Source organism: Meriones unguiculatus, chromosome 3 (assembly GCF_030254825.1).
Source record: "Meriones unguiculatus strain TT.TT164.6M chromosome 3, Bangor_MerUng_6.1, whole genome shotgun sequence".
In the NCBI taxonomy this organism is placed as follows: Eukaryota; Metazoa; Chordata; class Mammalia; order Rodentia; family Muridae; genus Meriones; species Meriones unguiculatus.
The window spans coordinates 38,910,829-38,931,885 of NC_083351.1; the positions used below are offsets into that span (position 1 = coordinate 38,910,829).

Here is a 21,057-nt window from a genome sequence, read left to right on the forward strand (position 1 = left end):
AGTCCAGAAGAGGGCACCAGACCCCCACAGAGTTCTAGGCAGTTAAGAACCACGGATGTGGGTATTGGGAACTGATCCAGTGCCCTCTCTCTGCAATGGCATGCTTTCCAGAGCCTTAGCATGTTATCCTGTAGGCAGCATGGAGCCTGCTTTGTAATTTTATCAGGCCTGTCTTTACCATCTAATTGTAAAATGTAGTCCTCTTAAATGCATTTCAGGCGTGCGTGTGTGTGTGTGTGTGTGTGTGTGTGTGTGTGTGTGTGTACCCACCTGTTGACTTGTACATCTTGTCTGGCCTTTCTTCTTTCTGCCATTTTGAATTCTTTCTCTATTCGTGTTGAGCTGACATTGGAAGACACCGCTGTTGTCTTCCATACTCAATATTTTGTTAGCATTACTCACACTCATTATACCTTGTTTCCTCAGTTATGTTAGTATCTCGACCTCCCTTTTAGGATCCTCTTTTTCTGTATTTAGAATTCCTTTCAACAATGAACAGAATTGACACTTAAGACTTTTTTTTTTTCTTAAGATGCTTTTATTTTTCTCTTATTCTTTTATGCATTTTTTGGGGGACCACAGTGTAGCTCCAGGTAAACGGTTTGCCTGGTGTCGATGAAGCTCTCATTGGATTTGATTCTCAGAACTGCATAAACTGGGTGTGGGGGCTTCATGCCAGTGATCTCAGTACCTCAGAGGCGAAGGCAGGAGTTTAAGGCCGTTCTTAGCTACTTTGTGATTAGAGGCTAGCCTGGGATACACAAGACCCTGTCTCCAACCAAAAAAAAAAAAAAAAAAAGGTGTTTTTCTCTATATAGAATTCTGCTTAATTTCAATTTCAACATTATAAATATTATCTCATGTTCTTTTGGCTAAAATTAATTTGGCTTCTGTATGACTCTTCAATCAGTTCTTTTTATTCTTGACTTTTTTTTTTTATCTTTTTCATTTGTAGTTGTTTTTAGTCTTTTCTTTGTGAACAAAATTTCACTATTTAGTAGATTCTCCACTTTCAGATTCTGCTTTGGGATTTGTAGGTGCTTAGATAAATTTCTATTTTTAGTTTTAGAAAGTTTAAAGTTAAATTACTGGGCACATTGCCCACTTCATTTTTCCATCCTTGTATACCCTTGGGTTTTCATGAGCTTTTTGGATTCCTGTCTGTGTTTTTTAACCTGTTTTTCATGCCACTGATATGGTCTGAGCAGTTTCTGGTCTTATGTTTTTCCATTTCTCCTCTGGTTTGTTATCTCTTATCTCTAGCTATTGAAACTTTTGTTCTTACTAAACCATTGTTTATTCATAGAAGTTGATGTTTAGTTCTTTTGAAAAAACTTTTCTCTGTGTGTGCATTTTCGTGCGTATATTCAAGCGTGCCTGTGCCTGCACATACGTGTGTGTTATTTTTCTCACTTTTGCACTGTGGAGAACCACAAAGTCCTAGGATGAAACTGGGCTTCTCTCGAGGAGGTACTATTTGCTTCTGTTATTTGCCCAGGACTCCATCCAGTCCTTAACCTCTTCAGTTCTGGACAGGGGACTTCAGAAGAATCAATCATATTTTAAATTGCAATAGAGAACTGGCTGTTGGTTGTGGATTCTCAGGGGCGATGTTTTTCTCCCAGTGTTCAGTGCTCAGGACAGCCCTGTTTAAAAAGCTGTGGTATATTGAAACTCATGGCAAGGCTTGAAGCTTTTTGGAGGTCTCAGTATTCTCTCCCTTAGGTGGGTCATTTTTATATATGTCTCCTGTTCCCAGAACCCCAGAAAACCAAAAAGCTGATAACTGGGTCTGCCCATTTGGTAAATTCCTTTAAGGTGAAACCCGGGACTTTCTGTCTTCATGTCACTAACTATGTTTTGAACATTCCTGGCTTTCACACCAACTTTGGGGTATATCCAAGAGGAAGTTTTAAAGTGCTTTGCCCCTTATTTGTTTTCAGTAGGAGGGTGGTGAAGTTTTGCTAGGCCATAGTACTGCTAGAGACTGTGTGTCCTTCCCACTGTTGGACTCCATTGTTCTTGGGAGGAGTGCCATGGCTGGGTGCTCAGGTAGATGTGTTGATAGAAAGCACTTTCTATCTAGTTCATATCTATTATATTTTTAAATCATCCCAACTGTTTGGTGTAGGTATAAGGTATATTATTATCTATTTTACAGGTGGGTAGAATAAGACTTTGAGGAAGATGCTGGATACAAAGAGTGACCTTTGGTTTAAAACGCTGGTCTATGCTCTTCCCGTGGTACCATTTTGTTTTTAAGTTAATGTTGTTGACATTGAAGAGCTGCTCATGGTTTGATCTAAAAATGAAAATTGTAGAGACTACTGACTGGGGTGACATGATATCTGGAAGACCTGATTTCCAAATCCATACCTTTTTAGTTGGGCATCCCGTTCACTGGGTTACAGGTGACCTAGCAGCCTCACTCTGCCTTGTGTTGCAGAGGGCAACAAGAAAGACGGGAGTCGCTGTTTGCTTTTGCTGCACGGTGATTCTTTCCTTGTCCAGTGTAGGTGATTGTTGTCTTTCTCAACAGGTGTGTGTGTAACATAGACTGCAGTGGGTACAGTTTTAACCCCGTGTGTGCTTCCGATGGGAGTTCCTATAACAATCCCTGTTTCGTTCGAGAAGCATCTTGTATAAAGCAAGAACAGATCGACATAAGGCATCTTGGCCACTGTACAGGTAAATCCCCTGTCCACCAGGAACCTCTCTCGAATATCACGTGTTGTTACTCTTGCTTAGCAGTGTTTCAGCCCTGTGACACGAGTAAGCCTTCATGCTTTGTCTTGTTATTACTGTACATTTTAAAGCTTCATCTGCTATCAGTTTAGACATTTGTTTATTTTCACCCTCTCCAGACATAAACTGCATCTTGGTCATTTGGTTACTGAGCTTATCCTTGCCTGATGTGACTGTATCTGTATCAATATGAGATGTATTGATAGTTCTAAAGTAATCTCAAATTCAATTATAGCTGGAATTTAGACTATTTTAATTGTAGTAAAACTATACATTTGCTGTGTGTGTATATATATAGAGAGAGTCTTTCCTTCCCCCTATAACATAAGAGTTCTCACATAATTTCCTCTGTCCCCCACCTCACCTAAAACATGTTACGTGCAATTAGTTTTTAGTGTAAAGTCACTGAATATAAAGGAAAATTCCATTTGCCCTTCCTCCTTTTTATGATGATTTAAGGAAACATGAACCATATAAGAATAAGTTTTGTTTTCTCCTCCTCTTAGAAATGTTGACAGTCACTGAAGCCAGTGACATAGGCTTCTCTCCTCAGTAATGCCTTGTCAACTAGGATGATGGAGCTAGTAATACATGGGGCCAGGCCTATCCTTGTGGACTAGGAGTATAGTCCTTGCTGCTTTGCTGTTCTACTCCCTTTACTTTTGTTCTTTGGGGGCTCACTACAGGTATGTGCTTTATCTGAGCCAAGACAAAAAAGGTTGTAAAGACGAGTTTATTACTTTGTCTTAGTAATGAATTGTCTTTGTCACACTTCCATATTGGTTCTGAGCTGCTAGCAGATTCCAGAAGGTCCACAGAAACTTTCCAGGTAGGGAGGCATGGGCACGATGGAGGAAGCCATTTCCTGGCGGAGAGATCCCACCATAGGTAGACATTCGTGGCTTTGGTCTTCAAATACAGTTTAGTTTATTTCATGCAATAGCATTTAGAGCTTGGGTTGGATGTTTGAATGGTCCTTCCTGGAATATCCAGTTCAGGGCAGTAGGCAAACTGGAGAGTTTTATTAGAAGTTTATACAGGTTTGGAGTGGTGGAGGCTTAAGTTTTATTTTATTCCTTTCAATAATTTTCTATCCACATCTAAGTGTGCCTCCCATTGCTTCTCTCACTGGGAGTTGGAGGTGGAAGCCCATACCTCTCAGCAGGAGTTAATGATTCCCTTTTGTCTTCACAGTCCAGTGCAGTCCACATAAAAGGGTCTAAATGTTGTTTGACAATATAGCAGAGATCTCATATTGATTGTGATCTCATATTTCAGATAAAAGTGGTAGGAAGAGGTAAATCTTGAGCTCAGTGGTTCTCTGGAGAGAGAGCTTCTCCAAGGGGTAGATGTTATTTCAGTTTACACAGGAATGACTTTTAAAGTAGGTGACATTTGAGCTGAAATCCAAATGAAATCTGTTCATCATGAAGAGATCGACCTGGGAGCACTTGTGATCTGAGACAGAAACGCTGATGAGAAAGAGGGAAATTTTCCTACGGTTCTACAGATGTCAAAATAATATTCTTGCACATGATAGATGTAGTCCTCTGTGTCAGTTGGAAGAGTAGGCTGGTAAAGGACATACCTGAGCAGGACAGGTAGACCGTTTGGAGGAGCCAGAGCAGCTGGGTCATTGTGAATCCATGGTGTGACCTCAGCATCAGGTGTGGTTAACCTGACAACTGCTTTTTTTACAGACACAGACGACACGAGCTTATTGGGGAAGAAGGATGACGGGCTGCAGTATCGACCAGATGTGAAAGGTACTGAATTATGATTTCCTAGATTTGTACCAAATCTCCAAATCTGGCCGTTAGCTGTCCCTCATGGTTCTGTTTCAGCGTAGCTTTGCTCTCTGATGTCATCCCTTGATACACTTGATTAGTAGTATTTGTTGAAACATCTCAGGTTCCTTTCAGTTTAGAGAGTGCTCCCATTTATGTTCTTTATTGGTGAAAATTATTCTTTACAACATGAAGTTCTCTAGAATCTACTATTAACATTTTTCCCCCATGCCCACATCTTTGACCCTCATTCCCTCTATCTGGAACTATCTACTTCTTTTGTCTAACTTTTACTCATCTTCTCCAGTTTCAATGTGGGAATTATTTCCTTTGAGAGCTGTCCGTTGATCCCCAAATCTGGCTTAGATGCCTTTACCCCTTCCCTTCTGAGCACTTAGCCGCACTGTTACAGTTATTCCCTTTCCATCGGCGTCTCAGATCATGCGTTCTGTGTGGATTGAAAATAAGCTGTCTTTGTGTTTCGAACTCTAGCAGAAAGTCTGAAAATAGCTATTCCATACTCATCAAGAGAATGGATGTGAATCAAAGAAGCCACGTTATTTATTTGCGTAAAGTCTCGTGTTGAGTAAAGACCAAAGAAGAGACATGTTCCTTGACCTTAAGTTTTATCCTTCTTTTCCATCTTGTGGTCACATGCATTATTTTGTTTATTTGTTATGATGCTGTCAATAATGATATTGACATTATTAAAATGAGTTAAATCAGTAAAGCGGAGTTACATCACTGGATTCCTAGTCACAACTTGTGTATAATTGCCTCATCACAGCAAGTACACCGTCTACTAATTTGTAATTAAAGAAGGAAAAGTTATTAAAAAGGGAAAAATTGAGAGGGGGGAGCATGAGAGGAGTTGGAAGGGACAGAGAGAAGGGCAGAAATAGTGTAAGTGCAGCATTCCTGTATAATATCCTTAAAAAAAATTAACAAGATGAGTGTAAAACATGTATGATATGCAAGACATTTGGGAGGCCAAAGAAGGGGAATCATGAGGCCAAGGCCAACTTAGACTGTGCAGGGCAGGCTAGCCTGAGCTATGGAGTGAGACCTTGTCTCAAACACCAAGGGCTGAGGATGTAGCTCAGCATCAGAGCACTTCCCTGGCAACCCTGGATTCTTGCTGGACCCATAGACCACAATAGGGAAAAAAGTTATCTTCATTATATGTTTATTTTTAAAAGTGTCCCTGTTGCATAGAATTTCATCAGTGCTAAAGAAGATTATTCATCAATGCTGAGAACAGAGTTTGACATGGTTGTAAGTGCTCAGTAAATAGTAACTTTTGTAATTGAATAATATGTTACTTTCTTTACTTGAATGATATTAAACCTGAATTTCTTATAACCCAGGAGGCCCTGAAAAGCAGTTTTCTCTGCTGATACAAAGTGCTGTATTTAAAATAGAAAATCACCTGTGTTCCCACTGGAGCCATAGCAGACCAGCTCTAGTTTTATTCTGTCTGATATATACAACTACATCAGGAAGACCATTTTTTCAGTAGTTAGCAGCTCATTTTTAAGGCAATTTGGGGAATTGTGTATACCCCAAACACTTACATGATATTCATAAAATCATATAATAATATGATTACATATTGATAATGTTGGCTGTGCCACTTTTGAGGTCCTGAAAATTCTGTACCTGTATGGCTTGCCATATAATTTAAATGAGATTGTAATTAGAAGGTATTTCTTTATTATAGGTTTAATTTATGCCAGGCCTTTTAGCAACACTATTTGTGAAGGGAAGATAATTTTGTACATGGTAAGCATCTTCTGGGTGTGCCCTGTAATACGGCATGAGCTTAACTCACTTCCAACAATGTAGAAATCAAATATTGCCATGATTGTAGTAGAGTTAGAAAGTGTAAATTGTCTTTAGAAAAGATGGATTGTCGGGTGGGGGGGGCATGAAGATGTGAGAAAATTATGGAGAAGATAGAATTTGCACAAAACTTGACCTACAGTCAGAACTTGGCTAGGACACACAGGGTGTCTAGGGAGGCTAAAAGATCATCAGAAACAATGCAGACTCAAATGTAATGAGAGGGTGTACTGTAGAGTGCTGAAGGATTTAGAGGGAAAGAGGGAGGTAGGTGGGAAAGAAAGGTTGGGGCCAGATTTTGTCCTGTTTGGAGAATTGAGACTTTATTTTGAACCATACTGATGAGGTAGTTTGAATAGGAATGGCCTCCATAGGGTCAGATGTTCAGATGCTTGGTCATCAGGGGGTGGCACTGCTTGAGAAAGATTAGTAGGCGTGGCCCTGTCAGAGTAGGTGTGCCTTTGTTGGAGGAAGTGTATCACTGTGGGTGTACTTTGAGGTTTCAAGAGTCCTAGCTAGGTTCCGTGTCTCTTCCTGCTGCCTGTGGATGGATCTGGATGTAGAACTCTCAGCTCTCTCTCCAGCATTATGTCTGCCTGTGTGCTGCCATGCTGTCTCCCATGATGATAGTGGGCCAGACCTCTGAAACTGTAAGACAGCCCCAATTAAATGCTTTTTTATAGTAAGAGTTGCTATGGTTGTGGTGTCTCTTCACAGCACTAGAACAAAAACTAAGACAGGGGTCATTACATTAAAATAAATGAAAAAGACAAGTCTCCCATGTTAACCACTTGAGTGAGCCATGCCTGCAGGAACCCCAAGTTTATTGTATACGTGGGCGAAGCCAGAGAGGTGAGTTAGGCAGACTTTAAAGGGAGAGACGTCTACTTCGATGTGGAATAGTGAGAGTTAAAAATACTGAGAATTAAACTCAAAACTTAGATGGTTGGTTCCCTTTATAGAAATGATATGCTGGGAGGGAGAGGTGTTTGAAGTAGGGTGAAAGGAGTTAGTTAAGGTGATTAATTGCATTTGGGAATTTGACCTGATATGGAATTCATTCAGGAGACTGCTTGGCATAAACCTAGAGACAAATGTCTGGTCCAGAGCTGAGAACTAGAAAAGACGGCCAGTAGTTTAACATGCTGCAGAAAGGCATTCTGGGATGAGGAGTCAGCTGTCTTGAACTAAAGACAGTAAGGTCATTGGAGCAAAGTTCTATAGGGTTGACACGGAGGCCAGACTGTCAGTATTCTAACATTAAGGGAATACGTTGAAAAGTAGCTCCGTTGTTTTGTTTTCTGTTCTTGCAGCATTGATAGGAATCCTTGGTGAATACCTGTGTCTGCCTGTCCACAGCCAAGACTGGGTGGGAGGTGCTTCCATGGAGCCTGCTGCAGAACGCAGGGACACTGTACCAGGAGGAACACACAGAACTTAGAGGGGAATGCCCAGTGGGAAGCCTTTTTTTAAAAAAAAAAAAACAAAACTTTCATTATGTGTGTGTGTGTCTGACTCCAGTGCAGATGCCCACAGAGGCCAGAGGAGTGTGGAATCCCTCTGAAACTCAAGTAGTGAACTGCCTAATGTGGGTGCTAGTAACTGAACTCAGGTCTTCTGCAAGAGAGCAGTACATGTTCATAACCACTGAGCCCCACTGTCAGTTTTTATTAGCAGATTTATTTATCTTCAGTGTACAGCATGAGTCTAATTTTACAGGTTTTGAGACACAGTTTCCAGCCTGAAATGAATATACTCCCTGTACCTCACACCCTACTGTGATTGACAGTATTTCTAGCTACCCAGGAAGTTCCTTCATGATCTTGACATTATAATCCAAAGTTACTTTCCTATAGCCTCAATTGAACTGTGGTGCTTTAATTAGAAAGACACCCACACTTCTCATTCCAGTCAACCCTCTCCACATCTTTGAGCTTATTCTTGAGACTCATTAGTCTTCTGGTCTGTGCTGGCCAGGGGCACTAGAAATAGTGAGATACCATCACCATGAGTCTCATTTGCCTGAAGCCTGTTTATGTATTTCAATCCAGAGTCTTTTGATGTGCTCTTTAAGGATAGTGAGTCAATGATACAGGTGCTAGACTCACTGAGAGGAGCCTCAGCGTGTGTGTGTGTGTGTGTGTGTGTGTGTGTGTGTGTGTGTGTGTGCAGATAGAGAATCTTGGGGGTTGTTCAAAGGCTCCTGAGAAGGGGAGGTTTGTTGTGGGGTTAGAGTAGAGGGCCTGCCTGTCAGGGGACAGTGGAAGATGGAGGATGGAAGGAGAGGGACGTAAGAGGTAGAATGGGTGTGGTATATGAGGAAGATGGACGGATTCTTCCTAAGGGAATAGTTGAGGAGGTAGGTGGGTGTGTATACATTAGAAATCGTTTCCCTGGCAAATTTGGGCAGGAGAGTCTGTGTTGAGATGGAGAGCAATGCATTCCTAACAGTGTGTGGGAGGCTTTAAAGAGCAGGTAGGAATGTATTTACTAGGTAGACACTTACTCAGTTCCAGATTGAGGAGCCCGGGATAGGGAAGTCCGTAGAGGACTGTGTGAGTGCTGTAAAGTTTGGGGTGCAGGATGGCACAATTTGGGAGGCAACACATGAGATTAAAAAATTGTAAACTCTGTTTGTAGAGGCAGGGAACCCTCTGTTGCAGAGGCAGGCACACGCCTCTGTTGCTAAGATCAGCTCCTCATGCTTTATTGGGGTTGCCCAGTGAGGAGTAAGCCAGATGTTTCGTGGGACAGCTTTCTGCAGAGAGGCCACTTGCTCTTGTTTCTTATGACATTACTCAGACTGCCCTGTCCTTTGTGTGTGAAAACATGGCTGCTGGCGGCAGATTTGTTTGGGAGGCTTCTGTGGATGGAATGAGTCACTGGGTGGCCAGATGTCCTGGATGTACCGCACATACTTCAAGCATTGTTCAGATATCCACAGTTGACGCCGTTGTTTGTTGGAGCCTGTCACCATTGCCTAAGGGCATTGTTCAGACAGGATCCTTCTGTGCCCACTTCTCCGTGCCAAGGCTGCGTCTCTGCTTTGGTGTCTGAAGTCATGCTTTATCGGGCCTTTAAAGCTTTTTAATCTTTCCATTTTCGGAGCGGCCTCATTTATTCAGTCTACAGAGCAGGTGCTTGAACATTATGCTTCTGTCCGTTTCCTACACATCTCCCAGGGCACTGCTGAAGCCAGTTTAATAGCCGAGAGCTACACTCAAGGCTGTGAGACCCAATTTCTCTGAGCCTCGGTGAGCACGGGAGACAGTTATACCTCTTGGCTGGCATCACTCTGAAAATTCAGACCCCATTTTTGATATATGGTTATTAGCGACACTGCACTTTGTGGTTTCACGCTCAGTTGCTGACTGTGCTGCTGTTCTCACCATCGGTGGGCTCAGCTGTCTTGCCGATTCCTATCATGGCTCGTGACTGGCATCAGTAGCCATTTATCCGCTTTTAAGCAAGTGCCCTACTGTGTGTTCCTGTGCCTTTGAGTGGTCACAGAGTCCTCACAACAGCCCCGCAGGAAACTACCGCGGTGCTCAGGACACGGCAAGCCTCTAAAAAGCACTTTTGGAATGACCACAGATGTTTTAATTCAGCTTCCTGGTGTCTTTCTAATGGACTTCCCATCACTGGGCTCAGGTTCATAGCTACTTATCATGCTCCGTTAAGAAAATATTAGTAAAGAGGTTGATTCTGTTCTGGTAATGTACTGGGTTAGCAATGGGTACCATTATTTTTGTAAATGTTTATTCCTATTTTATGGCGTGGATGTTGTGTACCTCATGGGTACAGTGCCTGTGGAGACCAGAAGAGGGCATTGAGTCTCCTTGGAAGGAGTTACAGACAGTTGTGAGCCACCATGCCAGTGCTGGGAATTGAACCTGCCCTTAATCGCTGAGCCATCTCTCCAGCCCCTGGGTACCACTCTCAAGGTAGTTGTAAACTAAACTTATTCAAATAGTGATGGGAGGTTTGACCTTAGGAGTACAACACCGGTAGGCAGTACTGAGTGAGTGGACATAAGGAAATGTGTACAGGGTTAGAGATTTCATGCTACATGAAAAAGGGCCAGCAGGAGCAGAATTTACTGCATTGTGACGAGTTTCTCTGGGAGTGTTCCCTAGCTCTCAGGTCAAGGTCCTGCATCAGGCCAGGTGTCCCCAATGGGTGGACCCTTCAGGTCGGGGAGTCTTGGCTTATCCAGTCTGAGCACTGTCCAGATTAATTAATGAACTGATTTCCTTACTTGTGTGTGCACTTGTGACTAAAGAAGTGGGGGCATGTCCTTCTGTTATTCCTCCTGCACATCTCTGCCTTCGCTTTCATTCCAAGTTGGAATAATATTGTTAATACTTACGTGTGTTTGCTGGGGATGGAATCTAAGGCCTGTGTGTGCCAAGTAACGGCTCTGAGCAGTTACCTAGCTCTCAGGGTCTGGCTGGGTAAACCGGGTCGGCCTTGCCCGCTCGCTCCATCATGCTGCCTTCACCTCTCAGGTGCTGAGTATACGTGCAATTATTACATCTCGCTTTTATTGACCTCTAACGCAGTGGTTCTCAACCTTCCTAAGGCTGCGACTCTTTAACGCAGTTCCTCACGTTGTGGTGACCCCAGCCATAAAAATTATTTTTGTTGCTGCTTCATAACTGTAATTTTGCTACTGTTATAAACCATAATGTAAATATCTGTTTTCCGATGGCCTTAGGTGATCCCTGTGAACGGGTCGCTTCACCTCCATAGGGGGCGTTCGCAACCCATGGGCTGAGAACACTGCTCCAAGAGAAACTTCAGGCCTATGAGCGGTTGGTCACTGGGTATTCCCCCTCACTACCAGCCAAAGGCAGCCACGCTCAGGTGAATTTTACAGAGGCCCCAGCCAGCTTTCACCGCTCTGCCTTCCGGTTACGACTTGGGTGTTTTCCTCATCTTCGTGATTTAAAGAACATGCCTTACACGAGATTCCCATTTTTTTCATAATCTGGATTCACCTGGTTTCCCTTGCTTTGATGTGTACCGTTCTGCAGTCTGAGCCAGTCCTTGCTCTTGACTGGAGTTTTGAGGCTGCTCTGCTGTGCACCTTCTCTGTGACTTCCGTATCTCACCGTCCAAAGCTCTCTACACTTCTGGGCCTTACTTTCAGTCCTGCCCAGTCAACTTTGTAGGTCCTTTTCCGGGGCTTTGGCTGTGAATTTTCTTTTAGTTATAAGCTGCCATCCTGGTCTGGCTGCTGGTCATCTTTCCATGCATCTGCTCATTCCTTAAGTTGGTGGTAAGCTTCTTGAAGGCCTGGGCATGCTCACTTCCCCTTGGCATTCTCTGGGTAGCTGGGCCTTGTGTACAAAAGAGCTTGGAAGAAGAATGTGTTGGTACTTTCGGCCCTGGTGGAAAACTGAATTTGTCTGCCAGCCAGCCTTATTAGATATGCTTTGTTTTCTGCAGCTTCCCTTGGAGTTTAGCATAGGCCCACTTTCTCTCATGGATCTATGTAATTGGTGTTTATTAGTGTCACCCTTTGTCCATTAATTTCTCAAACGCCCTTTAGTTTTTCTTACTGCTCTCATGTAGTTGAGTTTTCTGACAGCCTTTGTCTCTCCATCATTCCTGACAACTGGTGCAATGTATAGGGCTTTCTTATGGTTGATTAGGACACTGCCTAACCTCTACAGAGCAACTCGGTCCTATTGTTATACACCTAGGGTTATACAGGGTTTGCATCTCACTCTGGTCTCATGAATACGTACTTGATGGTGTCCCACTATGATGTCCCGTGTTCTTAGTGCAGTTAGTGGCTGCCTTCCTTGCACACTTAACCCTTGCGTGGGAACACTGAACCCCACTTTTAGCTGCAGACTGAAGCAGGAAAAGTAGATTTGTTTTAGCGTAGTTGGTTTCTGTTCAACTAGTTCTCATCAGTGCTGATTGCTTGAGGCATGCCTTCTGCTTTGATCACAAGTGTTTGTAAACAAGCAATCTGTTAATTAAGTTCCAGCCTGTGTTGGGAGACCCGGGGCATGACTGCTAAAGGCAGCTTCTTTCCGAACGGGAGCTTCAAAGTGGAAATCTTTTATATTGTCGCTAGGATAGTTTTTAAAATGGAAATCAAAGATGATTCAATCCATAAATTTTATTTTTTTTCATTTCTGTTGCGGGGAATGAACCCAGAACTTCAAACCTGCTGCTGAAGTACATTCCCGTTGTACGCAGCCAGCTGTGCTCGCATCACAGTGTGTCAGCACGTGAAGGCTGTGGGTCATTCCCACAGTGTTCTTTAAGCACACAGTAACAGCTGGTAGTATTCATTAAGCACTTACTGTTTGCCAGGGACTGTTTTTAGAGTTCCATAAAAGGGGCTGGAGCGTTGGCTCCGTGGTTACGCGTACCTGCTGCTGCTGTAAAGGACCTAGGGTCTGTCCCCAGTGCCCACATGGTGGCTCACTCATCCACATAACTACAGTTGCAGGGGACCCAGTGTCCTCTTCTGCCCTCGCCAGAGTGCACATGCCAGCAAAACTCTCACAAGTAACTCTGAAAGAGAAAGAAAGTTTTTACAAACTCACCTACTAGTATTAACACGATAGAGCTTACCTCACCAGGCCTCGAATCAACCCTGCGGACTGAGTTATCTCTGTTTCTCAGACTAGGAAGTGGAAGGCTGTGCCTGTGGGTCATAGGGTTAGGGAGTATTGTGACCAGATGTGTAGAGTGCACATCTCCCTTCACAGAACTGAAATTACACAGCGACAGACACTGAGGACATCTAGGTTCCTGAGATTAACGTCCGCACAGCTGTTCCACGCTGTGATGCATGTGTCGCCGGGAGGGGTGCTCAGTCCGTAGCATCCCGAAAGCGGCTGCTTGCTTCTACCACACAGAACTGTCGTGAGGGAGCTGCAGGAGAGCCTGGGACCCCTTGCAGGTCAAGATATGTCTTGTGTTTGTGTCCCCAGACTTAGCATCAAGTTTGGCCTGTGGAAGGTCAGTAGAAGATCAACAAATTTAGCCATCAGTTCTAGACTGTTCAATGCAGTGCAGTACCCACTAGACATTTGTTTCTACTGTGACTGGAGTTGGGCTAGACTGAATTGAGGTCTTGGAAACAAATGTAAGGTGCCTCAAATTTCATATTGATATATTGAAACGCTAATATTCACCAAACTGTACGATTAATATTGATTTATGTTTCTTTTTACATTAGAACATGGTTAATGGTAAATAGAAAATGAAAATATATCTTTGTCTCATCGTGTGTATCTGTTGGAGAATAAATGATGTGACTGAGTTTACAGAGCAGGAGAGATGAGTTTAAGATTGAGGATTTATGCCTGGATTCTAACGCAGTTCTCTTTCTTGCATAAGTTAAATTAGGACGTATAAATCCTCCCCCCCAAATCTGTATTTTCAAAAACAGTTGGCACTCCTCCTCCTATCTTCCCATGTCCATACATGTGTAGCTCCCCTTTTCCTCTCTGATGATGACTGGATAAGGCACTGATCTATGAGTACAGCAGAATATCATTAGGAATCATTTTACTGTTTTTTATTTTTTGACCAGTTTTGTTTGGTTTTACCGTAGTCTCTGGGTTATTTAGTCTCTGGTTCTGGTTACCCAAGCGGTGTGGGTATGGGTTCCTTCCTGAGGAGCGGGCCTTCAGTCAAATCCCACATTGCTTGGTTACTCCCACAAGTCCTGTGCTGCCATTGTCCTAGCGTATTTTGCAGGCAGAGCAGATTGTAGGTTAAAGGTTTTGTGGTTGAGTTGGTGTCCATGTTCCGCTTTTGGTAGGTAGTTTGCAGAGTACCCTCCCACACCAAAGAGACTAGGACATAGGGATGAGGGCTCCTATAGCCTCCTTTTTTGATCCTTCCTAATCCGTTTCTATTAACATTCTTCAGATTTTATTACACTTTGTGCTTTGGGGGAGATAAGCCCCTTAGTGTTCTCTGATGTGTCATGTAAGTAGCTGGTTATTTTATTGGCATTGTAATTTATCTTATGTAATCCTCTCAAATTTACATGAAGTATAGGCTATGTTATCCCGATTTCACAGGTAGGAATTCTATGGTTAAGGAGAGTAGAATGATAAAGTTCACACTGCTGTCATGTGCAGAATCTGTAAGACATTTTGTCACATTCTGTTATTTTTATTTAAAGGTTTTTTTGTTTTTATTTTACTTTTTTACAAAGAACATTTACTTTAAAAAACCTAGCAAAGGTATCCTGTCCCTCGCCTTCCCAGCTCTCCTCTCTTCTCTCCTTTCCTACCTTGTTTCTGAGATTGGGTATTAACGTGTAGCATAGGCTGGCCTTAAACTTGGGGATGAGATTACAAGTGTTTGTTAACATGCCTGGCTATAGCTGTTATCATTTGAAACATCTAACTCTTTTATCTTAAAGTTTCAGAATCCCTTAACTTGCTCTCTCCCAATACCATTGATCGTCAGTCTCCTAGGCTCTTGGTAAATGAGTAGCTTCACCTCTCTAAAGACATTATCATGTACACCATCTCTGACTCAGGGTGAATTTCCTTCTAAACCTGCAATGTATAATTTAGCGGAGATGTTTTTCTTTTTCAGATTGCTTTTTAATATAGCAGTAGTTCATAGTGGTCATGTTCTGCAACTGTTTTTGTGTGCTTTCAGTTTAATTCCTCTGTCTGCTTGCTATGGTTATGGCATAGTGGGTTTTGCAAGGGACCTCAGATCTCACTTACCCTCTCTGATAAGTCTCCTTTTCTAAATTGCCCAGCTGGTTATTGACACGGTGAATTCATTTGTTTCTGAGCCTTTGAAAAGATTTGTATTTTCCATTTTTCTTTTCAGTATTCAGTGACCCGGTTTGTGTTCTTTTAAGATGCAGGTGATCAAAGGGAAGATGTTTATATTGGAAGCCACATGCCTTGCCCTGAAAACCTTAATGGGTACTGCATCCACGGGAAGTGTGAATTTGTCTACTCTACTCAGAAGGCTTCTTGTAGGTAAGTTGGTGGCTCATGAGCAGGGCTGAGGGTCTTTTTTCTATCAGTGGCTGCTGCTTTATAGACTAAATAGTACCAAATAAGTAGTGTTATTTGCAATCAATAAATTTAAAATAAGCCAACAATCATCCATCTATCCTCCCAAACCCTGGCAAGAAATATGGAAAGATGGGAAACAGGCTGCATTAGCGTTTGGAGGCTGTGAGCTTAACATCTTTAGGATGGCATTTTAATATTAATTTGCCTTATTCCAATGCTATTTTGATCTTTCGGCAATCTGTCACAAGGTGGTTGAACGACTGAAGAATATATTACGAGTAGAGAAGAAATAACTCAAATACAACATATACTAAAATAGATGTCTAAAAATAAAGGAGTAGGGATGAAGAGCCAGGTGTGAATTGTGAGAGGGAAGTGGAAAGAGTGTAAGTCTTCCTTCAACTCCTGTATTTCAGAGACTTTATGTAACTTGTTCAAGGTCAACAGCAAGTTGGAAATTGACCTGAGGAGAAGCTAGACCTCAGATTGTCTGTCACAACCTGAGGATCTCAGTGCTTTTTGCTCTGTGTGTGTGTTGCTGTTGCGGTCACAAATTGTAGGCTGTTGAGTGTCTGTTTAGCCAGGTCCGGTTTGCTTGTAGACAACAAGGTGGGACATTCTGCTTCCCTCTCTTAGGCAAAACATCGAAACGCACTGAGTCGTTATAGTTTGCCTTTTCTTTGTCTACTCGCAGGGTGGAGATTCTTTTCTTTTCTAGGTGTAAAAGGAAGCTATTGGTCCCAGGCCTCTTGCATCCCTCTTTTTTAGCTCGCTTCCCCTTTTCTCCTTCATAAGGTGAAAAGCAGAGCAAATGCTTTCACTGTTAATGGTTGAACAGCTCTTTGTAAAACCATTGTCTTTTTCCCCCGTTGGCAGTTCTCTTGTCTGTGAAGGAGATAACTTCCCTGTACCCTCCTCAAACGTTTCAAAACAACAACTATACAAAAGACTACACAATGCAAGCAATGCAAAGCACACAATGAATTCTTTATGTTTCTCACACAGTGGTATAGAAATCCTCATAGAACTTCAGGTTCTCGTGGTGTAAGATGGGCCATCTTTTAAGATTCCCACATGAAGCTATGTGGTGGTGCTGTCTGTAATCCTACTCCTGGGAAGATGAGGCAGGAAGATCATGAGTTCTATACCAATCTAAGCTACATAGCTGCTCCCAAGTAGACAGGGCTGTGTAGTGAGATGCTCTCTCAAAAGCCTGCAACAATAAACCACAATGGTGGTAACAAGATGCATCTATTAGATGTTTATTTCACAGCATTTTGTTTGTGCTGTTATTTAATAAATAGCAATAATATAAACCCATTATATCAAGGACTCCTTTTTGTTAATTATTACTATCTTTCTGTACCTAGCTTACTAGGTCTGCAGTAAATATGTTTCTTAATAATGTGATAATTATCAGCTTTCCCATCTTCCCCAGACCAGAGGGATTTCAGAAATGGTAAAGAATTTCTTCCCTATGTATTTATAATTCCTAGGAAGCAGCTCATATCTTTGTATTGTGTATTCGCAGCATTTGTAAGAAGCAAGCTAAACTATTATGTGTCTATAGTATTAGCCAGTATCAACCATAACCCTTTTATTAGACTAAAATCTAGTGTTATCCCACCATTGATAGGTTGGTTTATTCTTTCTACCAGATTCTATGGTGTTAGGATGTTAAGCTTACGTATGACAGGAATCTAAGGATCTTGTCTTCAGAAAATAATTTTTTTTAACCAAAATATAATGAGCAATGCTGTCATCCATACATGTGCATGAGACAATTTGGGACTTCAAAACAACACAAAACATAGAGGTAGCTGAGGAAAGAAGGAGAAAGGCTTCTGGCTATTACAAAATTGAACAGGAGGATTTTAGAGCAAAGAGGTTTTGGAGAAATGATGTATTCAGTTTCACATGATGGTTTGCCTATGGGGTCTCTATTTATGGATGTCTGTTAAGCTGCTCAAGATAATTGACTTGAAAATTCATGGGAGATACAAGTTGGAGAAGTAGGCTGAGAATAATTTCATCTCTAGCACATTCCCTCTAACGTCCATATAGCAATCCTGCCCACGAGGCCCTCTGCATCCATCATTCCCTGTAGTTGATCTCCTGAATCACCTCTGCTCCTCTCTTGCTTCATCACATTGACAAAACTGTAGTTGCTGAGATGGCTGCAGTCACTCCTCTCCTCAGAGAACTGTCAGCACTCCCTGTCTCTTCCTCACTGGCAGCTGATGATCTTGTTTCAAGGATAACTGAGAAAACTGGAGCAGTACGACAAGGTCTTCCACAGGCTGTCACTGTCACCCAAGCAGCCTTCCCTTCTCCATCACATATCTTGGTATAAATGTATTTTACACGTTTATAAATATATTGTGAGTACTTTATCTCTTCCATTGCATTCCTTTCTTTTGCAGAAGAACTTGAGTTGCCTGCTCTGTCTCCAGTTGTCATGTCTGTTCTCTCTTCTTCAGCATCCTACAGAGCTTGTTCTTTACGGCTGAAGTCAGTGGTCAAGTCTTACTGTTAAAATCACATTCAAGCTGTTGGCAGCCTTTCCCATGTGTTGTGCATCCTCTTGGCTTCTAAGATGACAGAAATTTGTTTTTCTCTGGTCTCACTGGACATTCCACTCATGCTTGGTTCCCCTTTGCTCCCTGACCTCACCGTGATTCCATCTTCTGCTCTTCCCCAGTGACTGGATTCAGTCTCTGGGTCTTTTGTAGGTGGCTCCTAATTTACATAAGTTCTAGTACTTTCTCTTGAATCTCTTGAGACTCTAGTCTTTGGTTCCTTTACATTTCCTATGATATCTGGCCAAGTTTCACCTGGGCAAAAACAGATCTGCTTCCCTGCCCACCACAGCCCTGGCTTTACCTACAGCTCTCTCCACCTCGGGATGCAGCTGTGTCTCTTCACTTGACAGAATACCACAGGCACACCTTACTTTCAACTCTTTTTTTTCTCATGGTCTCCCTATAGTTTTTAGATATGGGAAGTCCTCTCAGCTAGTCTATTTCTGAATATATCTTACTAAATTTTATCAACTGCCATCCTCAGCGCAGGAACCACAGCCTTCTATGTATGCATGCATGTATGAATAGATGCGATTGCATGTACACACACACACACACACACACACACACACACACACACAAACTCACAGCTTTTAACATAACCATTTACTCATTATGCCTTTGGACTTCTACTAAAAATAAGTATCTTTTAAAAATATTTGTAGGCACATGCAGGCTGTGGCCCATAAGTGGAAGCCAGAGGACAGTCTCAGATCTCCTTCATCTTTACCTTCTATTTCCTTTGAGATTTGAGGGTCTCTTATCGTTCATTGGTGTGTAGGCACACCAGCTGGCCTGCAGCTTCTGGGGATCCTCCTGCCTCTGCCTCCTGTCTCCCCACAGGGTCTCTGAGGGGTCATTATGTCTGGTTTTATATGGGTTCTGGGAATATGAACTCAGGTCTCCATGCTCGCATGGCATGGCGAGTGCTTTACCCTTGAGCCATCTCCACAGCTGGGATTCTGCTCTTCTGGTGCCTTTTCTCCTGAATATTTCCTTCAGCGGTACCTGACACCTGGCAGACACACAGTAAATGCTGAGTAAGATGAGTGAATGAATCAGGGTGTGAAGCCCTGGGACTGAATGAGATTTCTGGTGGGCGGAACCCCTGGATCTGCCATTAGTAACAAAAGAAGCAACAGCATTAGAACCTCATACTCTATATGCTGGAGAGTATAAAAGTCAGTCGTGGAAAGTAATATCCAGGGGGATGACTTGACTGGAATGTGTTCTAAAAGTCCCTTTTGATATTCTGATTTTCATCTTTGAATTAAGCCAAACTGTCTGAGAGCTACACATCTAGGGCATTGTTATAGCTCTCTGTGGAGCTGTTTTGATTTTACTGAGCTTTGACTTTGAGCCATTAGCCTACCATGAAGGACATTATTTTAAAAGTCCCATGGGTCTTCATTACAGGATTGGATTTACTGCCGCTGTGTTGTTGAGACGATAGTCTCTATATCAGAAGGTGCCTCCTTTAAATGAGGACCAGAGAAGGGAAGTTCCCCGGAGTTTAATAACAGTAGTTACTGCTCCTTTGAAATGACTTGTTTGATTTTATTTTATGGAGATTGCTTTTTGTGTCCATACTCTTTCCCTCTCTCATCTGTCCCTCCCCTGTTCTTCCTCTCCTCCTTTCCTCCTGTACTTTCTCTTCCTTCCCTACCTTCCTCTCCTCCCTCCTCCTCTCCTTCCTTCTCCCCCTTCTTTACAATCCAGTGGTTTTAATATATCACTACCACAATCAATTTTAGCACATTTTTGAAATCCCATGCTGAAATTCCCATTGTTCCCAAATCTTCCTATTGACCCGAACCTAGGCAACCAGTAATCTATTTTCTGTCTCTGTAAGTCACTTATTCTAGACATTTCTTACTCTGTCTTGAGGCAAGGTCTTATGTAGCCCAGGCTGACCTTAGCCAGGGAGCACTCTGCTCTGGGAATTGGATCCCATGTTTAAATCCAGTTGTCAGCTGATGAACACTATTTGATGGTTTTGAGTGCTGCAACCCTGAGCAGGTGTTTTTGTGTGGACACGTGCTTTGCTTTATGGGGGGAAATCTTTTGGAGTGGAATTACTAGGTCAAACGCTTAACTCTGTTTAAGTTTTCAAGAACTGCCAGTCTGTTTTCAAAGCATTTTTCCTATTTCCCATCTTCTGCACAATCTTCACTAGCATTTGTAGTCCCCTTACTTTCTGATCCAGGCAGAGCTGGGAGTATGTGGTGGTAGCCCGTTGTGTGTCCTTGTTTCTGTTTGTTTTTTTGTTGTTTTTTTTTTTTTTTTTTTTGGTTTTGGGACAGGGTCTTATGTTTCACAGGTAGTCTTTGAACTTGAAATCCTTGTCTCGGCCTCCTGAGTGGTGGGATTTCAGGTATGTGCCACCATATTTGACTCTTCTTTTTGGCAAGTTGTATATCTTCTCTGGAAAATGGAGTGTATATTCTCTGACCATTTCTTAATTACTGGGTGCTTTTTTAGGATGTATGCTTTAAAATATATTTTGTTACGCTCAGGATGGGAGGCTAAGCACTGCACTCAGGGTCAGCTGCTTTGGACCCAGAGAAGAGCATGTCTGATTGTATGCGGGTTGATGCCCCAGGTCCCGCCTCTGAGAAAAAGGTATCGGACGGGTCTGATGCTCTTTGGGTGGATGACACCTAAATGAACATCAGTACAAAGTCCCAATTTATTTCTAATATCAGAGATCAGATCTCTACTCTTGCCTAATGCGTCTAAAACAAAAAGGGGGAACTGTAGAGAGCTGCGTAATGCCGCGCCTGAAAAATATATTTTATTTAATTATAAAAAGGCGTGTGTGTGTATGTGTGTGTGTGTGTCAGTGTCAGTTCTTGACTTCCACCTTGTTTCTGCTGCTGCTCTCCAAGCCAGCTCTGGACTATCCCTTCTACCGGTCCCTGTCCCTCCCTCCACCCTCATCTCCCTGTATGACAGATTACAGATGTGAACCACTGCACTTGGCCTTTTCCCCAGGGATCAAACCTGGATCATCAGGTTTATGTAGCAATAGCTGACAATCCATCTCCTCAGCCCCTTACTTGTTTTTATGTGTTC

At 42.5% G+C, this 21,057-nt stretch overlaps 1 protein-coding gene across 2 annotated transcripts in view; it reads left to right on the forward strand.

The window, feature by feature from the left end:
• The window catches only part of LOC110558928 (myb/SANT-like DNA-binding domain-containing protein 3), a 129,255-nt gene that overhangs the window by 100,519 nt on the left and 7,679 nt on the right, over positions 1-21,057 (forward strand). The window contains exons 6-8 of one of the 2 annotated variants that reach the window (XM_021654111.2): positions 2,540-2,688; positions 4,446-4,511; positions 15,244-15,361. In XM_021654111.2, the coding sequence (XP_021509786.1) occupies positions 2,540-2,688; positions 4,446-4,511; positions 15,244-15,361 (333 nt within the window). Of the gene's footprint in view, positions 1-2,539; positions 2,689-4,445; positions 4,512-15,237; positions 15,362-21,057 lie in introns of both variants that reach the window. The other variant, XM_021654110.2, reaches the window with a different exon arrangement.